General features: G+C 37.4%; 1 protein-coding gene across 5 annotated transcripts in view; it reads right to left on the bottom strand.

Annotated features, from left to right (window-relative positions):
* LOC113685320 (MAM and LDL-receptor class A domain-containing protein 1-like) overlaps window positions 1–16,408 on the bottom strand; it is a 40,166-nt gene extending 23,758 nt beyond the window's left edge. For 2 of the 5 annotated variants that reach the window (XM_089212073.1, XM_089212075.1), the window contains exons 1-17: window positions 16,250–16,408; window positions 9,350–9,388; window positions 8,937–9,068; window positions 8,303–8,547; window positions 7,825–7,909; window positions 7,339–7,492; window positions 6,976–7,166; window positions 6,220–6,519; window positions 5,219–5,518; window positions 4,585–4,738; window positions 3,979–4,175; window positions 3,073–3,363; window positions 2,682–2,874; window positions 1,912–2,510; window positions 1,477–1,608; window positions 855–1,090; window positions 275–359 (exon numbers count right to left, since the gene is read on the bottom strand). In XM_089212073.1, the coding sequence (XP_089068199.1) occupies window positions 275–359; window positions 855–1,090; window positions 1,477–1,608; window positions 1,912–2,510; window positions 2,682–2,874; window positions 3,073–3,363; window positions 3,979–4,175; window positions 4,585–4,738; window positions 5,219–5,518; window positions 6,220–6,519; window positions 6,976–7,166; window positions 7,339–7,492; window positions 7,825–7,909; window positions 8,303–8,547; window positions 8,937–9,068; window positions 9,350–9,388; window positions 16,250–16,286 (3,370 nt within the window). In that variant the 5' untranslated portion in view covers window positions 16,287–16,408. Of the gene's footprint in view, window positions 1–274; window positions 360–854; window positions 1,091–1,476; window positions 1,609–1,911; window positions 2,511–2,681; window positions 2,875–3,072; window positions 3,364–3,978; window positions 4,176–4,584; window positions 4,739–5,218; window positions 5,519–6,219; window positions 6,520–6,975; window positions 7,167–7,338; window positions 7,493–7,824; window positions 7,910–8,302; window positions 8,548–8,936; window positions 9,069–9,349; window positions 9,389–11,351; window positions 11,371–11,440; window positions 11,558–16,249 lie in introns of those variants that run through there. The other 3 variants (XM_089212071.1, XM_089212072.1, XM_089212074.1) reach the window with 2 other exon arrangements.
* Window positions 16,409–16,685: the final 277 nt, after the last annotated feature.

Genomic DNA, 16,685 nt, shown 5'->3' with positions numbered 1-16,685 from the left:
TTAGTTATATCCTTGTATCTGTAAGTTGCCTACCACTGGAAAATCATCGCCCCTTAGTCTGGAATGTATTAGTAAGTGATGAGCAAAAGCATCTTCGTTTAGCTACCATAGGGTTAAATTAATCTTGTCTGTCGTCAAGGATTACATGTTACAGTATTATGATTCTATGTCGACTAGCAAAATACATATAAATTGAGATTATTTATTCCAAAGAAAAGGAAAACAACCAAGCAAAAACAAAACAAAATAAAGCAAAAATTAAATTTCCATTTACCTGGACAGTTTCCTTCGGTAATCAGTACTTGATCAATGGCGATATCACCAGTGTAAGAACTCCCTCTTACTCCTTCAAATGTAATCTGTAAGGAAGGCGTAGCAAATATTCACTAATCAGCGTTCATATTTATGAGCATAATCAGTTAAAACTTTATATAAACTACTATTACGTTACGAAGCAAAACATACCCTGATTTTTTTTGGTAAGTACCTGCAGTCATACATGTAAAATATTGGGAAGCTGAATTAAAAATATTATATGTTATCACTTGTATCTATCCTCTCTTTTCCGCTTCCCACTTCCGAGGCAATGTCACATCTACCCTCTAGGAAAAATAATTAGAAATTTTGATGATATGACTTGGAATTTTTTGTCATCGAACGGCATTTTATCACTGACTGTAAGCATCGGATCCCGCAGCGGATACGATATCTCTTTTATGGCTGGTAGGCTTTCGACCCTTTAAGCCGCTTGCGATCACAATGTTTTGTGATAACACGTTGTTTATACTTGATATTGATATCTTCATTCTTAAGGATGAAGAGAAACGGCCATTGAGAAACCAGACATTACTTGCCTCGCTATTAAGGTGTATACTTTTTTCCACCATCACCCATCTGTTTCCCTGACTTCCTGATACATTAAAGACTGTGTCATTTCCGTTGTAAACATTAAGACTTCCCGCGGAAGCTCCATACATATGATAGTAGAATGAAAGACACGCTTTTTTCCCTTTTTTGGGGGCTGTGACCACGATCTTTGCCTTTTCTCCAGGTTTCCTCGGCGAGGACGTCTCAATGTAAATATAATTTCCTAAAGCAGCAACATAAACATATAAAAATATCTTGAATATAAAAAGGGATAAGGAGTAATGCAATATCTGTTTGTCAAACAATCAAAAAATACATATAATAAAAAAATACCACCACGAAAATAACTATTCGAGTCTTATCAAACATTCTCAAAAGAGCCCTTGATATTTTGCTTGATTCTCTCTAGCGACTTCATTGGTAAATGTAAATCACGGTTCTTTGATGGGTTTTTGAAACATATCAGTTTAGACATTAGTTTAGACAAATTAATTTCAAAGAAGTTTTTGCAATCTTAAAGGAAAAAAAATTATCTATATGAATACAATTTATGAAGTATATCATTAGTGCTACATTTCTTTCATTTGTTTCTTCAAGTTCACGCCTAACCTGATCCTCCTTGACCAGAACTGGGACCTGTTGAAGAGGATGGCGTCGGCCCTGACCCCAACGTCCAGTCAAAGTCATCGAAAGAGGATTGGCTCCATCCAGAACACAAACCATTGTCAAAACTGCACCAAACTAACGCAATTGGAGAAAATGATGATCATTGTTTTATGTTTTTTTCTCAATTTTCCCTTTCCTTTAAAGGTTTAAAGATACTGATTGGTTACATTTAGAAACTTGTAAGGTTGTAACATTGCTGTAGTTAATAAGTACAGCATGGTAGATAAAGGTCATTCATTGTTAGGATTACCATCGCCTTTTACAAATGATGCGAAGTCCTCATTTTCTTAAAATTCAAAATTCAAGGGCTTAAACATTTGAAATTGTGTATTTTTCTTTAAAAATTAATGTTTTACAGCAGAAAGAGGCAGTTCTTACCTAAAGAAACGGAAGACTGATTGTGCGGCTGTATTGTACTTGGTGGAGCCACCTTATAGATATTGGCACGTACCCAAGAATCTAGGGCCCGCACTTTGCCGTAGACGCCATACTTATAAGCTTGAGCACATCCGTATCCCCAGCTGGTGATACCCTCAAGATACCAGGTGCCGTTGAACTCGCACACCAGCGGTCCACCACTATCGCCCTGACAGGTGTCAATTCCACCTTGATCCAAACCAGCACAGAGCATCGAGTCGTCGATTTTTCCGGGATAAACATTCGAACAACGTTGTTTGGACACCAGCGGCACAGACGCTTGCATTAGGGTATTCGGTTGGTATCCTCCTGAGTACAGATCTCCCCAACCTGTTATCCAGCATGTTTTATTTAGGTCAACGGGAAGAATATTTCCAATATCCGGCAAGCAGGCAAGTCCGACTCCTACTCCAAGTGCAGCAGGGTTTTCGAGATTTAAAAGAGCTATGTCGTTACTATACGTTTTTGGACTTCCGTAGTTCTCGTGGACTATAATGTTTGAGACGCTTATGTCTTGCTCTGTCCCAACACTTCCACTTGTCCTGTAATGGGCCCCCAGCCTACATGCATGAAACGAATAATTAGACTTGCTCATTGATCGTGGTCTGAGATTATCTTAAGCCTTATTACAATAGTTCAATATCATATTCCTAATAATGTTTCTCACTGATGACTTACAGATGGTAGTTGTTTTTGCTCTAGTTAACAGAATGTTAATTTCTCCCATTTACCTTACTTTGACGTTACTTGGCGATTTCCATTGAACGCAGTGAGCTGCTGTGATTACCCAGTATGGATCCACTAATGATCCTCCGCAAAATTGGCTTCCATACTGTAACAGCATCGCCTGCCACGGCCAGCTGTTTATAATGGCAACTGCGCCACCGACGATGCGCATCGAACTGGGTCGAGTTCCGCAGATCACTAGGGGAAGACATCATAGTTCATCATGGTCGTTCTAACATTTTTTAAACTTTTTTAAGCGGCAGTGAGGACTTGAAATGGTTGATCAAGGGAAAATTTCTTGCTTTGTACTTGGACAGGAAGCCTACCTCACTAAGACTTAAAGTTATACGTTTAGCACTTAGCTCCTTGCGTATTATGAAAAAAAAATTAGCATACCCTTTGAAGTAGTAAGAATGCTTTGTAAACTCTTATAGGGTATCCCATTTTTATCAACTCCGAAAACAACCACACGATATTTTGTAGAAGGTTTGAGTCGCTTAATGACTGACGTTGTGGTATTTCCTGGAACAGTATGGACGTCTAATGGAAGGCCATCCATGCTTTTAACCTCAATTATGTAGAAATTTGCTTGATGGTTTGCTTCTGCATCGAGGCTTGTCCATTGAAGTGTGGCACCAAAGGAATCAGAGTTTGATATAGATAAATTCCATCCTGAGACAATAACGGCTACGAAAGAAAAGTTTATCAATATTAACTATCATCATTCTGCTGCATCTACATTGTTTTCTTCTGATATTGTTTGCCCCAGGCGAATTCATCTGTTCCTACTAGGAGAGACTTTCCTTTTTGGTTACTCAATCTACGGCAGTAGGAGTAATAAAAGTAGTAGTAGTAGTAGTAGTAGTAGTAGTAGTAATAGTAGTAGTAGTAGTAGTAGTAGTAGTAGTAGTAGAAGTAGTAGTAGTAGTAGAAGTAGTAGTAGTAGTAGTAGTAGTAATAGTAGTAGTAGTAGTAATAGTAGTAGTAGTAGTAGTAGTAGTAGTAGTAGTAGTAGTAGTAGTAGTAGTAGTAGTAGTAGTAGTAGTAGTAGTGGTGGTGGTGGTGGTGGTGGTGGTGGTGGTGGTGGTGGTGGTGGTGGTGGTGGTGGTGGTGGTGGTGGTGGTGGTGGTGGTGGTGGTGGATCTCGCTGGATATTCAGCAGCTGGAAGGCGTGCAACAGAAGTCAAAACAGTGGGAAACTAAAGATTTAGGAACGGAAGTGAAAAAAGAAAAGAAAAGAAATTTAAAAAAAAAAATGGATAAGAACGCTAAAAAATTGTGTGGCTGCTGAAGTTAACTTACCCGAGGCCAGGCTCTGCCTTAAAATGGCGTACTCTATTTTGATACTACTGCTTGAACCACTTGTGTATACTTGAATTGAAATGTTATTGGACAAACCAAAATGCACATCAAAGAGGATTTCTGGAGCAAATTTTTCATTGCAGCCATTATGATATAAAACCTCAGTGCCGTTTCCATCGGTAATCTTTGTGTAATCGCTAAAAGATTCGAGAGGGTTCATTCAAAAGGTTAGTAAATAAGCTGAGGGAAAAACCGTACATTTCTCGTAAATTTCATCTGAAATTTAAGAGAAAATTTAAACTGACTAATCATCTGTTTTTTCTTCGGAATGTGGACATGACCAGATTCTAACGTTAGCTATTTGTCAGCAGTTTATTAGACAACAAAATGGTTGCTTAATATGAGTAACTCGTAAGTAAAATTTTGGAAATTGCAGAAATAAGAGCAAAAGATTGGTAGGAAGTAGATCGAAATGACAAATAAATCAAATAACTCAATAGTCAGAATAAAAGAAAACTACCTCAATAATGGTTTCAAAATGAAAAGATACATGTTAAAAAACGTATCAGCTATCCCTGAAAATGCTTAAAAACCGATTTTTTGTACCTGCAGTATTCAAGATTTATTTCTTGCACAGATATAACAGCTACAGCGTCAGGTATACCACCTCTCATGATGCTTAGATAACAACGAAGATAATAGTAGTTGTTTGGCGAATAGGATATTTCCCCATAGGCTTCTCTTAAATTTTGAGAACAACCTAACATGGAAGAGACAAGAAGCAACAAAAGATTAATCCTGCTTACATCATGAATCATTTTCGAATACATATATTTTTTCCCCTTTTGCTCTTTCAATTATTTTTGCGTTGGTATGGTAAAATTATGAGTCTGAAGCTAGAAGAAGCTTAGAAAGTCGTTAATCGTCATAAACATAAAATCCTCTTTTGTCAAGCATATTGCAGGTAATATCGACGGTATTAAAATAGCTCCATCTTGTTTTGTTTTTGATACAAAGGTGATTTATTTCGGAGTCTAAGCAATTCTGTCAGCATAAAATAATCGACACCAATAAACAATGTTTCACTCTTAGCAATAATTTGTCCATATTTTGTACAGGGATACAAACTTAAATGCTGAGGTCCTTTTCGATCGTGATTTCAATAAGACAAGACCCTTCATCGAGGAAATTGCAAAAAATATATATTGTGCCTCTTTGTAACTGAAATGAATTATTTCACCCGTTGTCCCGTAGTAAGAGTATGACATCGGTCCTCGTCCCTTAGATGTAAAAGCCGCCACTGCAACACGATATCTCTCAGCTGGCTTTAGTCCTTTCAACACGAACTGCGTTGGATAAGGACTACTTGTATTGACAGTTTTATATGGTGACCACCAATTGTCGCTTTCTCTATAGTAAATAATGTAACCCAAAATCTTCCCATTTGCATAGATCTTAGATAGAGGGTTCCATTCCACTAAAAGGTTAGTTGTATACTCCACACTTGTCACTCGTATACCACTTGGCGCTCTGCTCGGGACTGTATTAAAGAATAAAACGCAGTATTGAGTTTTACGTGATTGCTCATGTTAGGATGTATCAGTTCGTGTTCGAGATATGCCTCAACCGTCAAGGGCAAGTGCTCCTTTACTTAGATAGTGACTTAAGACAATTTTGTGAAGAGGTCAGCGCTTTTCAGGGGTAACCTCTCTAAAAAATTTAATAGTGATATTGATATTGATTGAATCTCTACCCCCTTTAGCAGGTTCGTAGGCGGACCATTTCATACTACAATGTCAAGTTTACACGTCGATGAAATGATAACTGAGGGTGGTATCGGGGGCTCTGAGCTTTTTCATGCCTATTCATAAAATTTGATTGATTACAAGCCATTTTTATACTCAGTAGGATAGCGTACATACAAAGACGGTATGCGATACTGGCTTCTCTACACTAGTCGATAAATTGGGTGGGTCCTTGCGTCTCCTTCTCTATGATGCGTGTAACAACATACATGAAAAAAATTACTTGCGTCTGATTGACGGAAAACGAGTGCAGTTTTCATGTAACACGAGTGCAAAGTTGTAACTTCAAATTACAGATAGCGTCTGTCTCGACTCTCTGTGACCCTTTTTTTCGGGCTCGTGCAATTTTGTTGTCTTTGGAAATTTTACTCGGTCTTATTCACATCAAATTGCACTCGATATCGTGTTATTACCCATAAGAATACAACCAACTTACTTCCTTCGTCAGTCTTGGTTGCAAGAACTGCACTTTTAAATGGTGATCCTTTGCTATCCAGGAAAATAACGTAAATGCTGTATTCCGTGTAACTTTCAAGGTTTGTTATCTCAGATGATGTTGTGTTTCCAGGTAGTAATTTTCCGTTGGATACGCTGCTAGCGTTCATCATTCTTTCAGCAATGGCCACGTAGAAACTTACTCCAGAGCTGAGCTCATTAACTGGGTTATTCCAGTATATTCGTATACTTTTAGTTGTTTTGTTCGCCACAGTGAGGTTCCAGTTAGCGAGGGGTCGAGCTACATAACATTACAGTCGTTAATTAATTAAACTATCAATCACTATTTATCTATCGGGATTTATTACCACCCTCTCCACTCAGTCCTAAAATAGTTTGCCAGGCCTGCTTCCTCAGGAAAATGAATATTTGAAAGAAAAATTAACAATAGTGCTATTGCTGATGTGAAATAATTTATAGAACATCTTATGATCGTAGTTGACCGTCAGAGGAAAAATGTGATTATTTTGTCATCTATCTCCTATATTTTAACCTTAAAAGACAAACGTAATCGTGAAATTTCAATCACAGTTGAGTCGATAAAATTAGATATATGGGATCAATATCAGTAGCTGGGCAACTGCCCACCTACCCCTCCCCTAACCCAACGTTGGGTTAGGGGAGGGGTAGGTGGGAAGTTGCTCAGATACTGATATTGATCCGATTTATGAATTACTTTTATATCGCTTTTACTCACCTGATTCCAAACCTTGATTCATAATACCGTAGTCAATTTTGATATAACTCCAACTATAGATAAGTGAAGCTTGAATCGTAACATTTTCGGAAGATCCAAATGAAATTTCTTGAAAACGTGTCGAAGACGAATTCCATCTGTCTATGGACACAACCTCTGTCCCATTTCCATCAAACACTTTGACGTATTCGCTAAGGGACAATGTAAAGACCGTAAATGTAAGCACATATAGCAGTTTCTTATTCGCAATAGAGAGTCCTATTCAGAGGCTTAACGAGACCCAACTTTGTGTGGACCTGTATGTCCATAATTGTCGAATTTTAAATAGAAACTTGAAAGAAATAACATAAGCGCCGAACCTACCTGTTGTGGCCAAAGTACACTTGACGGATCGAAACAACAGCAAATTTTTTAGCCATACCACCGTTTCCGATCAACCAGTTACAGTAAGGGTCAAATTTATTCGTATATCTTATGTCCAGTCTTCCAAAAGATTGGTTCAACGCCTCTTTGCATTCTGAAAAAATAAATGAACATCGCTAGTACTATAAAGTTCCACCTTTGAAAATGTCTTTAGGTAGATTCCAAAGGGATAGGCTTTTAGATAATTTTTAAATGCTATGGTTGAAGTAATTTAACTGACCACACATAATCTTCGAACCATTGCACTGCCTTCAAATTATATACTTTAGAAAGACGTTTTTTCACGACCTAGATACAAGAAATTCATGCTGTGGTTCAATCAGAGACTATTATAAATTCTTTCGAAAAAATTGAGTCCCTTGTTCTCTTTTTGTTGATGAATGAGAGACGACTGAAAGATAAAATGTTAATGTACTCCAAGCGTACCTTTACAAATTCCAGGGACGATAGACACGTCATCAATGGCAATGTCACCCGTGTAGCTTGTACCTCTGATTCCTTCGAACTTTATCTAAAACACAAATGGATTGGACTAACTAAGAATCCAGCAATGGTGTGATTTTCTGATGGCAAGGCTTGACTTATTTTGTCATTTGTTCACTACATACGTAATTCAACGATTTCTATCACCCTCGCTCTTGTGTTTAGCGTTTCCGTAACCTGCAGGGTGTGTCTCGTTGGCGTTTCGGCCCAAGCGGCAAAGGTTGTGAGTCTCCTCGCAATGTTTCCTTAAAGTAGGTGACGCGAATAAATCCTATTGTTATTTGAACGGGAATAAAATGGCTATGAAACCAGGATCAAAAGTACTCTATACGTACTTATAAACGGGGTGTTTTCTTCTACACCATACACATGTAAGTGAGCCTTAATTAAACTATTAATCTTACGTGAAAAGACAGCTTACTTTGTGCTGTAACGTTGTTATACTAATCTTTCCCTTCAACCATAGATTTCCCTGGTCTCCTGATTTCGTGAACACTTTCGTTCCTCCATTGAATACACTAAGGGTATGAACTGTGTCTCCGTACATGTGATAATAAAACGATAAACAGGATGATTTCCCAACATCGTTGCTTGGTACAGAATACTCAAGTATGGCATTGTCCCAAAAACGCCGAGGCGAAGATGTCTCTATATACATGTATTTCCCTGGAAGGAAACGTTAAAACGATATGTTAAGGTCCGTTTTCACCCACAGACACATACATACACGTTTGTACTAAGTCATATGCAGTGTTTTGGAGGAAAAAAACCGCCAACGTCAGAATCATCAACCTCTTACGATGCAATGTGCATGCTACTCAGACACAACACAAATGAACTTTGTTTTCACTGGCCTTTAAGGTATATATACATATATATATATATATATATTTTTTTTTTGTGTGTGTTTTTTTTAGAACTCGAATATGGAGGTGTGTGAATCAACTAGAAAACGTGTTTCCTACCCAAAACTTGCAATCATATTCAGAGTTCATTTTATCACTTATAATTAGCAGAAGGTTTGAAGGACAGAGGGGCAGGACTAGCGAGCTTACCAAATCCTCCATGGCCAGAGGATGGTCCTGTATCGTATGAAGGAGTGGAACCACGCAAGTTGGTCCAATCAAAAACATCCTGGTAATATTCATTTGCCCAGCCATTGCACAAACCATAGTCAAAGTCACAACCTAGAGACGTAAAATAAAAATTTCGGTTGTTTACACTTTTATCTTTGCAAGAAATTACAGCTTAATCACCAACTGAATGCTGCATTAGACTACGAGTTCTTTCCTTAAGTCCATCCAGGCTCTATCAGCAAAACTAATGCAATGAAGGGTTTCCTTCAAAAAGATAAAACATAAAACAAAACAACGACAAAAAAGAAACAAATATATAGCTTTCATTCAGCTGAAAATTATAGTTTTCAAGATGCACAAAGGCAGTTGTTGAACGAGATCTGTTTACTTACTGTGTTCAGCGCCAGTCAGCAGGGCACAAGATATCAAAACTACAAAGAAAATATTCAAATAAATCAGTTACCTCGATAAACTTTCAGTCATTTGCGTCATCGAAGTTTAAAACAGAGGACATTAAAGTAAAAGAACTTTATGCTCAGGAAAGATGCGTCCCGGTACACGTTACCTTCAGCGTTGATTTTTTATTGGTGTAATTTCTCAGATTATTCGTCCTTATTGCATCGGATTTTAATACAATCACAGTGAAAGGGGATCTGAATGTTGAGCCCCAATTTTAGAACGCCTCACTTGCAAGTTCGAGATAGCTCTGAGTAAAGGATATAACTTTATATGTAATTACAAAAATGCATCTACTCTTTGTAATCAGGCCGCAATGAATGGCCGTAAACGATGCAGAAAATTAGTTGTCAAAGCGTATTTTTTTGTCTCTCAAAGATTTATCTAACTATCGCGATCCATCATTGTTTTCTTTAAAATTTAGCTCTTCTCTAACGGTAAAGCAAAACAAGCATAATCACTCGAACATTTATTTTACAATTTCCAGAAGAAAGTAATTCAACCTTAACCAAAAACTCGGAGTAAGGAATCAAGCTTCAAATAATCTTTTTGCACATTCCATAAACATGAAACATGGAAATTTAAACTCAAAGGTTGCAGCTTAAAAACGGCTGGAAAATTTATATTTTTTTATAAGCAAAGGTATGCTATGTGCCTCAAAAAGAGTTCACCAAGTTTCTGCATTGCTTTTTCGTATATTCAGAAGATAACAATAGAGCTGATTGTCGCAACCGCTATGAAGCAACATGTCCACTCAAGCAATGACTCAACCACTGGTCGTTTGATAAGTACTCGTCTCACGTGGGCTTTACGAGTGAAATTCTAAAGCTCCTCAAAAATTTGAACATGTTCCTTTGTTCCCTCTGTTCCAAAAGGGAACATCGCGTGTTAGAAAGCGGAGCGGAAGTTATAGAGCAGTCATCCATGCCAAGTCAATGCCATTGTCCACCTTGAGAAAATTTCAATAACGGCATGTATAACAGGAATAACTTGAATTGAGTGGATCTTGAAGCGTGAGATCATCATGTAAAATTATGAGGACATCTATGTCGAGATCTAAATGTTAGAGAAAGTCTACAGAACGAAAAGTAACAACATTATGCCCTATCACGACCACGCGCACAGTTTGCCATGAAACGTTCAGCAAATTATTCACTTCAAAGCTTCCAACAGGCTCATTGTCGTTAACATTTTTTTTTAATATGGAGACACAGGGCTATTCTTTATTGCAATGATTGATTGAGACTTCAAATGGTTTACAGAATTTTTCGCTCCAAGTCTAATCAAATAGTGAATATTCGAAGGGGAGACGAGGAAAACAATCTCTGAGCAAATGCTGTGGTTAAACCAACCACCTGTTATGGCCTCTAGCCAAGTTTTAGATGGATGAAGCTGACTAAGTATTTATTCCAGTCTGGTAAATTAAAATTCAATACAAATTATCCGAATTTCACGTTATAAAGGTAAGTTTTACGCTGACTTAGCATTATACATGTGTAATAATGTTGCAGTTTTTCAAATACATCATCATCATTAGTCACACAAAAAGAAATATCAGCTCATTTAAGCTGGTTTATCCTGACCCTGTTTTGTACATGTCGCCATAATTTCAACGATAGTTTATTATAGGGAATACAAAAATATTTCGAAAGAATACTATTTCCAGATTGGTTTGTAACCAGTTCAGTCTTGCAGTGCCACTTATTTTTGAAAAACATTTGCCAACTTGTAGAAATTCAAGCGATTTCGAAGACGTGCGTGTTTTCTGCTTCACTTAAAGCGAACAAGCCTAATCTACAATGACTTTGTTTTTCTTTCATCTGATGACAGATATCACTCCAACTGCACGAGAAGCAAAATAAAGTACTCCTAATGGATCAGGCGATGTTGACATGTTAGGGTTTGTCTTGATGACTAAGGATTTTGATAACCGCATACCGTTTGCTAAAGAGTCTGCTTTCATAGAGTAATCCATGTGATCCAGTCACGAGTAACCTGACTAGTAATTAGTAAGATTGGAAACTCACTGTTTGTTGCGACGTACAAAATGAAAAAGATAACGGTCTTGCCTGAGCACATCATTGCATGTTCCGGTTAGTTCATCTCACACCCAATGTGACATACAGAACACTGTCACCCCAGTTAACCAAATAAAGAATTTTAGTACTCCCGTTTCAGCGCAGATGACGTAAGATTTTAAATAGACCAATAGAAATCACACAAAGCAATATGATGACAGTCACGGCTGGACAAGCAAATGAACGATCAATCTTGTCGATGAGTGGTCGATGTGGCCATAGAACTGCCTCTTTTGCACAAAGCATGCACGAAGTCACCTTGAGCAGTCCATTTTTCCGCCAAGTGCTTTTGATAACATGATCGACAAGGTCATTATCAATTACAAGAACTTGCTACGCAAGCTCCCTGTTTCTTTTCTTTTTTTTATTTTTATCCTGCTTGCATTTTTTCAGCCATGTCGGCAGTTTATGTTTCGATCTCAGCGCACTACATTTAAAGATCGTTTTGGTGCGAGATTTAAGATAGCAGATGAAGGATTTGAAATTTATTTTCTTAAAAGCTCTTGGTCGCATTCGTGTAAGATGTCAATCCAGCTGCAAGATTCTTAAACGTAGGGGTTATTATACATGATAACCTTGATTCTCCTTTAATCCCAATAGGCCGCACCTTTGTAAAGTTTCTTGTGCTCCTCAATAGGACACATTGTCTACACCCAAACCGGGCTAACAAAGGCCGTTCAAATTACAAATCACGCAATCTAAAACAGGAAATATTGTATTTTAAAATATCTGAAAAACCATTTGTTTACACTATATAAGGATATGAGGTGGTGCGATCTGCAATAACTTGTTAGGGTTAAATTTTAATAATTTTTTTTTCTCTTTTGGGCTGGTAGGTCAACATAAACTAAACTTAGGGGCCTGCATGACTCTTGATGCTCTAAAGTTCGGGTACTTTTTGATCACTTTCGGTGTGCGAGGTCAAAGGCTGCTGTTTACAATGTATGGGCACGATGTTTGTGGCATGTGAAATACCTATTACTTGTAAAGGTACACGTCTATAAAAGTTGTGCCCGTCGTCTATGGAGATTAGACATACCGGTTTTAAAGGCTTAGGTGTAAATAAAGAAAAAACCTTTCAATGGACACATCATTTAACTCCAAGCTAGTGCGCCTCTACAATAAATCTAGGACAAGGGCTCCTTTACAGCCTTCCAATAAAAAAAATAAAAAAGTGAAAAAAAAATTTTTAAAAAGGTATTATATTGAAATTTGCAGAGAGAGAGACTTTTGAGCCAATGACAATCCATTTAAGAAAGGAGACAGCCATGGCAACCTGGAACAGACCTTGTTTTTCGAAAGGACTAGAAAGGAAGTTAATGGGTAACGATCATGGTGACCTCTTTCGTATCTTGGCTATTTCAAAAGAGCCAAATTAAAAGCCTTTCTTTAAGACACTTAATGAAAAAATTCCTTTTTACGTCAGAGAAGATGGCAGAGGATGAAACTGATTGGACTAAAAGCAATCAATTTAAGATAACATAACTGATATGGCAACGTGCTATTATGATTTTTACTTTCGAAAGCAAGAAAGAATAAATTATTAGGCGATTTCTTATAGCATAATATAAGCATCCGCAGTTCAATTTTCAACGATTATTTCGTGTCACTCCTGGTATGGAAAATACAAAGCCCATTTAACCAAGCTACCGGAAAAAAGATGTCGAAATTTCGATAGAAGAGAATCAACAGAAAGGAATCTACGCGGATTTGTGATAAGGATTAACTTAGAACTCAGAGCTCGTAAATATATCTTTAGTTGGTGTAGTTTTTCTGTCACCTATTCAAACAGAATGAATCTTTAGAATTACTTTAGCGAGGCTATATCGCCTAGAACTAGAATTGCTATGATAGAAAAGGTTTCGCTGGATTGCTAACTACAAGGAAAAAATTATTAAGCAGTTTGAAAACGTGTTCATGCATAAATTGTTCCGCACTATTCCCAAGGGCAGTATTATTCCTGACCTTCGCATGTTAGACGCGTTTACGCATTAAATACCTCCTTTTTATTATTATCATTATTATCATTATTATCATTATTATTATTATTATTATTATTATTATTTCTTGTATTATTTTTAAAAAGTGGAAAAAAAATTAAGGTTACTCTTTAAAACAATGACAATGATATGCATCGTTTTCTTCTACCCTATCGACTTATTTAAAAAAAAATTTAAGGCTGCTTAACATAACACTAAAGTTGCACAGAATTATGTCTAGTGCTCCAGTAATGAAAGAGGAAATAAGTGGCTTTTACATCTAACCTGACCAAGTGTTCTGTAAGTTTATTACTTCAGATATCGGCTTATGTGTACAACCTAACGTTTGCCAGCTATTTCTAGTGTTAACACTGAGATTTTGAAGGCTGACGTTTCTAGCATTAGCCCTTCGTCAGAGCGATTGATTAGAGCGAACGCTCGAAACGTCAGCCTTTAAACTCTTTACTTTGGTCAATTTACGTTTTCAACTCAGTTGTTAACACTAAACTACCTGTTATACTCTCCCACCGACACAGCACCACAGTCTCTTAAGAAACTTACCCCCTTTATTCGTTCGCCAACTAAGTTTGTCATCTGAAGACTCGTTCGAATTTTAAGTCTCGGCGGTCAGAAACCCTGATCATTCCTGAGATACCGAAAAACGAGCTGGGAGCTTCAGTGAACTCAAGCGATTGTACATATCTCTTGCTAAGATTTTTATTTTGCCCTGTGCCCTAATATGCAGTCGTTTTATAATTTATAATAGGAAATAACTTGTTTCTATCCAGAATTCAAATAAACTCCCCGTACTTTTACTAAAAAACCCGCATTCAGAAATCATTGAGTCTCGTAATTGACATCCTGCATTGTTTGATAGAACAGAAAAAATCATATGATTGTCACAGTTTGAGCTTTTCTTATAGTCAAGGGCCGGAAATTGTAGACTAGTCATCCTTGACATTTCAATGCGAACGCCCTTAGTACATCAACTAAAAGATATCGGGAACTATTGAAAAACGTAACTGTTCATTTTAGGAAATCAAGATTAAACTCTAACAACTCAGAGACAATTTGGCTCAGGGAGAAATTATTTTTTCTGGACTGTAGAGGCATACAGTCGAACCTGTATTAGGCGGTCAATCACATAGAAAATTAGATACACCACTTTACTTTATAACTGACCACTTAGTCTAGGGAATCTCGCTCAAAAATGCTACTCACTTTGATTTAAGGAGAGAAACATGGATTCAAAAGTACTTGGAAGATTATTATTAGTTATATTCGAGTGGCGTCGCTGTCAGTGACCGTTTGATACAGATGGAAAACAATGAAAATAATAATATAATTGTAAAATATATATATGTAATACTGTGACCGCTTTATAGAGGTTACCGCTTAATAAAGATACAAATTACAGTGATTAATGGGGAAACAAACAAGGACTTAACGGCGCAAGTTTAGAGCTGATGTCGAAAATCACTTTCATGAAAAGATCCTCTGAAGGAAACGTTATTAAAACCAAAGGCAAGTCGGCCGACTTGGCGCCACTGGATACGAAACTGGCTCTGTCTGCTCGATAGAACGACAGTGGACCAAGTCTACTTACTGTGCCATAGAGGCTGACCGGTAACAAACTCTATGGTCCAATAGCAGCCAAAATATCTCAAATAGGTGTACATTGTCGTCTTGATAAATATCTCTTTCAAAAGAGAATGTACATAAGAAATGTGTTTAGGAAAGCTTTAGCCGCCAGCTCTCTGTTGCCTTAATGATCATGACTTTCGAAACCAACTGAGAAGATCACTTTAGTGTAAAATCGCGAAACAGCTTTCAGCCACGTCAACATAAAACACAAAATTAATGGCCTCACTCACCAAGTCGTGCATTTAAATCCCACCGCGCTCACATATCAATCTATTAAAAGTATGGTTTAACTCTCCTGTAACTCTCCTTTGTGGTGTTTACAAATGAACGGAACGTGAGAGAGTCTAGGGTCAACACTAGCTCTTATGGGTCTCAGATAGCTTAGGATTGAAAGTCTTACTACGTGTTAGAAACCGATAGGAATTGCTTACTTCTACAGGTTATTATAAGTGCAAAAAACTTCAGACAAAAAACACCCTTCTCAGTGCCTTTGTCGGTGATTAACCACAAGCGTATTCGAAATAATCAGAATAGAGAACATTTTTATAGCTAAAATAATTACTAGCTATTTCAAGCTGCTCCTTTAAAGACACACATACATATGTGAGAAACAACCGAGTCAAGATTTATTCAAGTTGGTTAAATGATGTGTCATATAACCTACGGCGAATTCATTAAACGCGCCTCTGTGCCTGACAAAATGCTGCAGTGGTAAATGAGCATGTGACACTGACATGGGTATTGCGGCCTTAAAGAGGACAACAGCATACATGGCTCTACTCAGTTACCGAAAGCAACGATAGAATTCTTGTGAGTTTCGATCTTCACATGCCATGCAGTTGTAAGCTATAAGCTTGTTCTGGTTCATTTCCTATCATTCGACATCTCAGCGTAGCACCTTAAATCAGCGGTCAATAAGATGGCTGTTTCGAATGTTACAGGCCACGGGTAATATGTAGCATGTGCTGCATGGGGAGAATGATTTTCATTTTTCAAACATTTTATATTTAAAAACGTCAGAGATCGGCCTGGGCATGTTTCAAATACACCTTATAAAAAAACATTCGAAAGATATCCAGTCGAAATTCGTCATCAGTGCTCATTTCAATCTTTAGTGCGAATGTACCCGACTCACCGTTTGCCAGAGTTAGAAGCGTCAACCAAAAATTCATCCTCTTGGTAACCTCTTTGCCAACGTTGGATCAAATTTCATTCCGTTTCCCTTTAAGCCAGGAGACCAAGTAGATGCGCGCTTAATTCAACCGGAGACATATTTTGAATATTCGATCGATGAAATGCACATTTTTTGTGACGTGAGTAGAGATGTAAATGTTCTAGAAGAAAGCGATGGAATAATGCATTCATGAACACAAAGAGAAGGTTTTGTTTAGCATTTGACCTCAAAAATCAGTTATGCAAATATAAATTTCCATGACAGCTGTTTCTATCTATCTCTCAATATATATGTCACAGTTGCACACTTCCGTCAGTTTCATGAGTTAACTTGAAAACACTGTGCGTTTGCTTTCGGGTAGGTGAATTGGAAAATTTCAATTTAATGAAAATCAATT

This window comes from Pocillopora damicornis, chromosome 7 (assembly GCF_964200805.1).
Source record: "Pocillopora damicornis chromosome 7, jaPocDami1.2, whole genome shotgun sequence".
In the NCBI taxonomy this organism is placed as follows: Eukaryota; Metazoa; Cnidaria; class Anthozoa; order Scleractinia; family Pocilloporidae; genus Pocillopora; species Pocillopora damicornis.
Note: the sequence above shows the minus strand (reverse complement) of the source record. Positions and strands in the feature narration are given on the sequence as shown.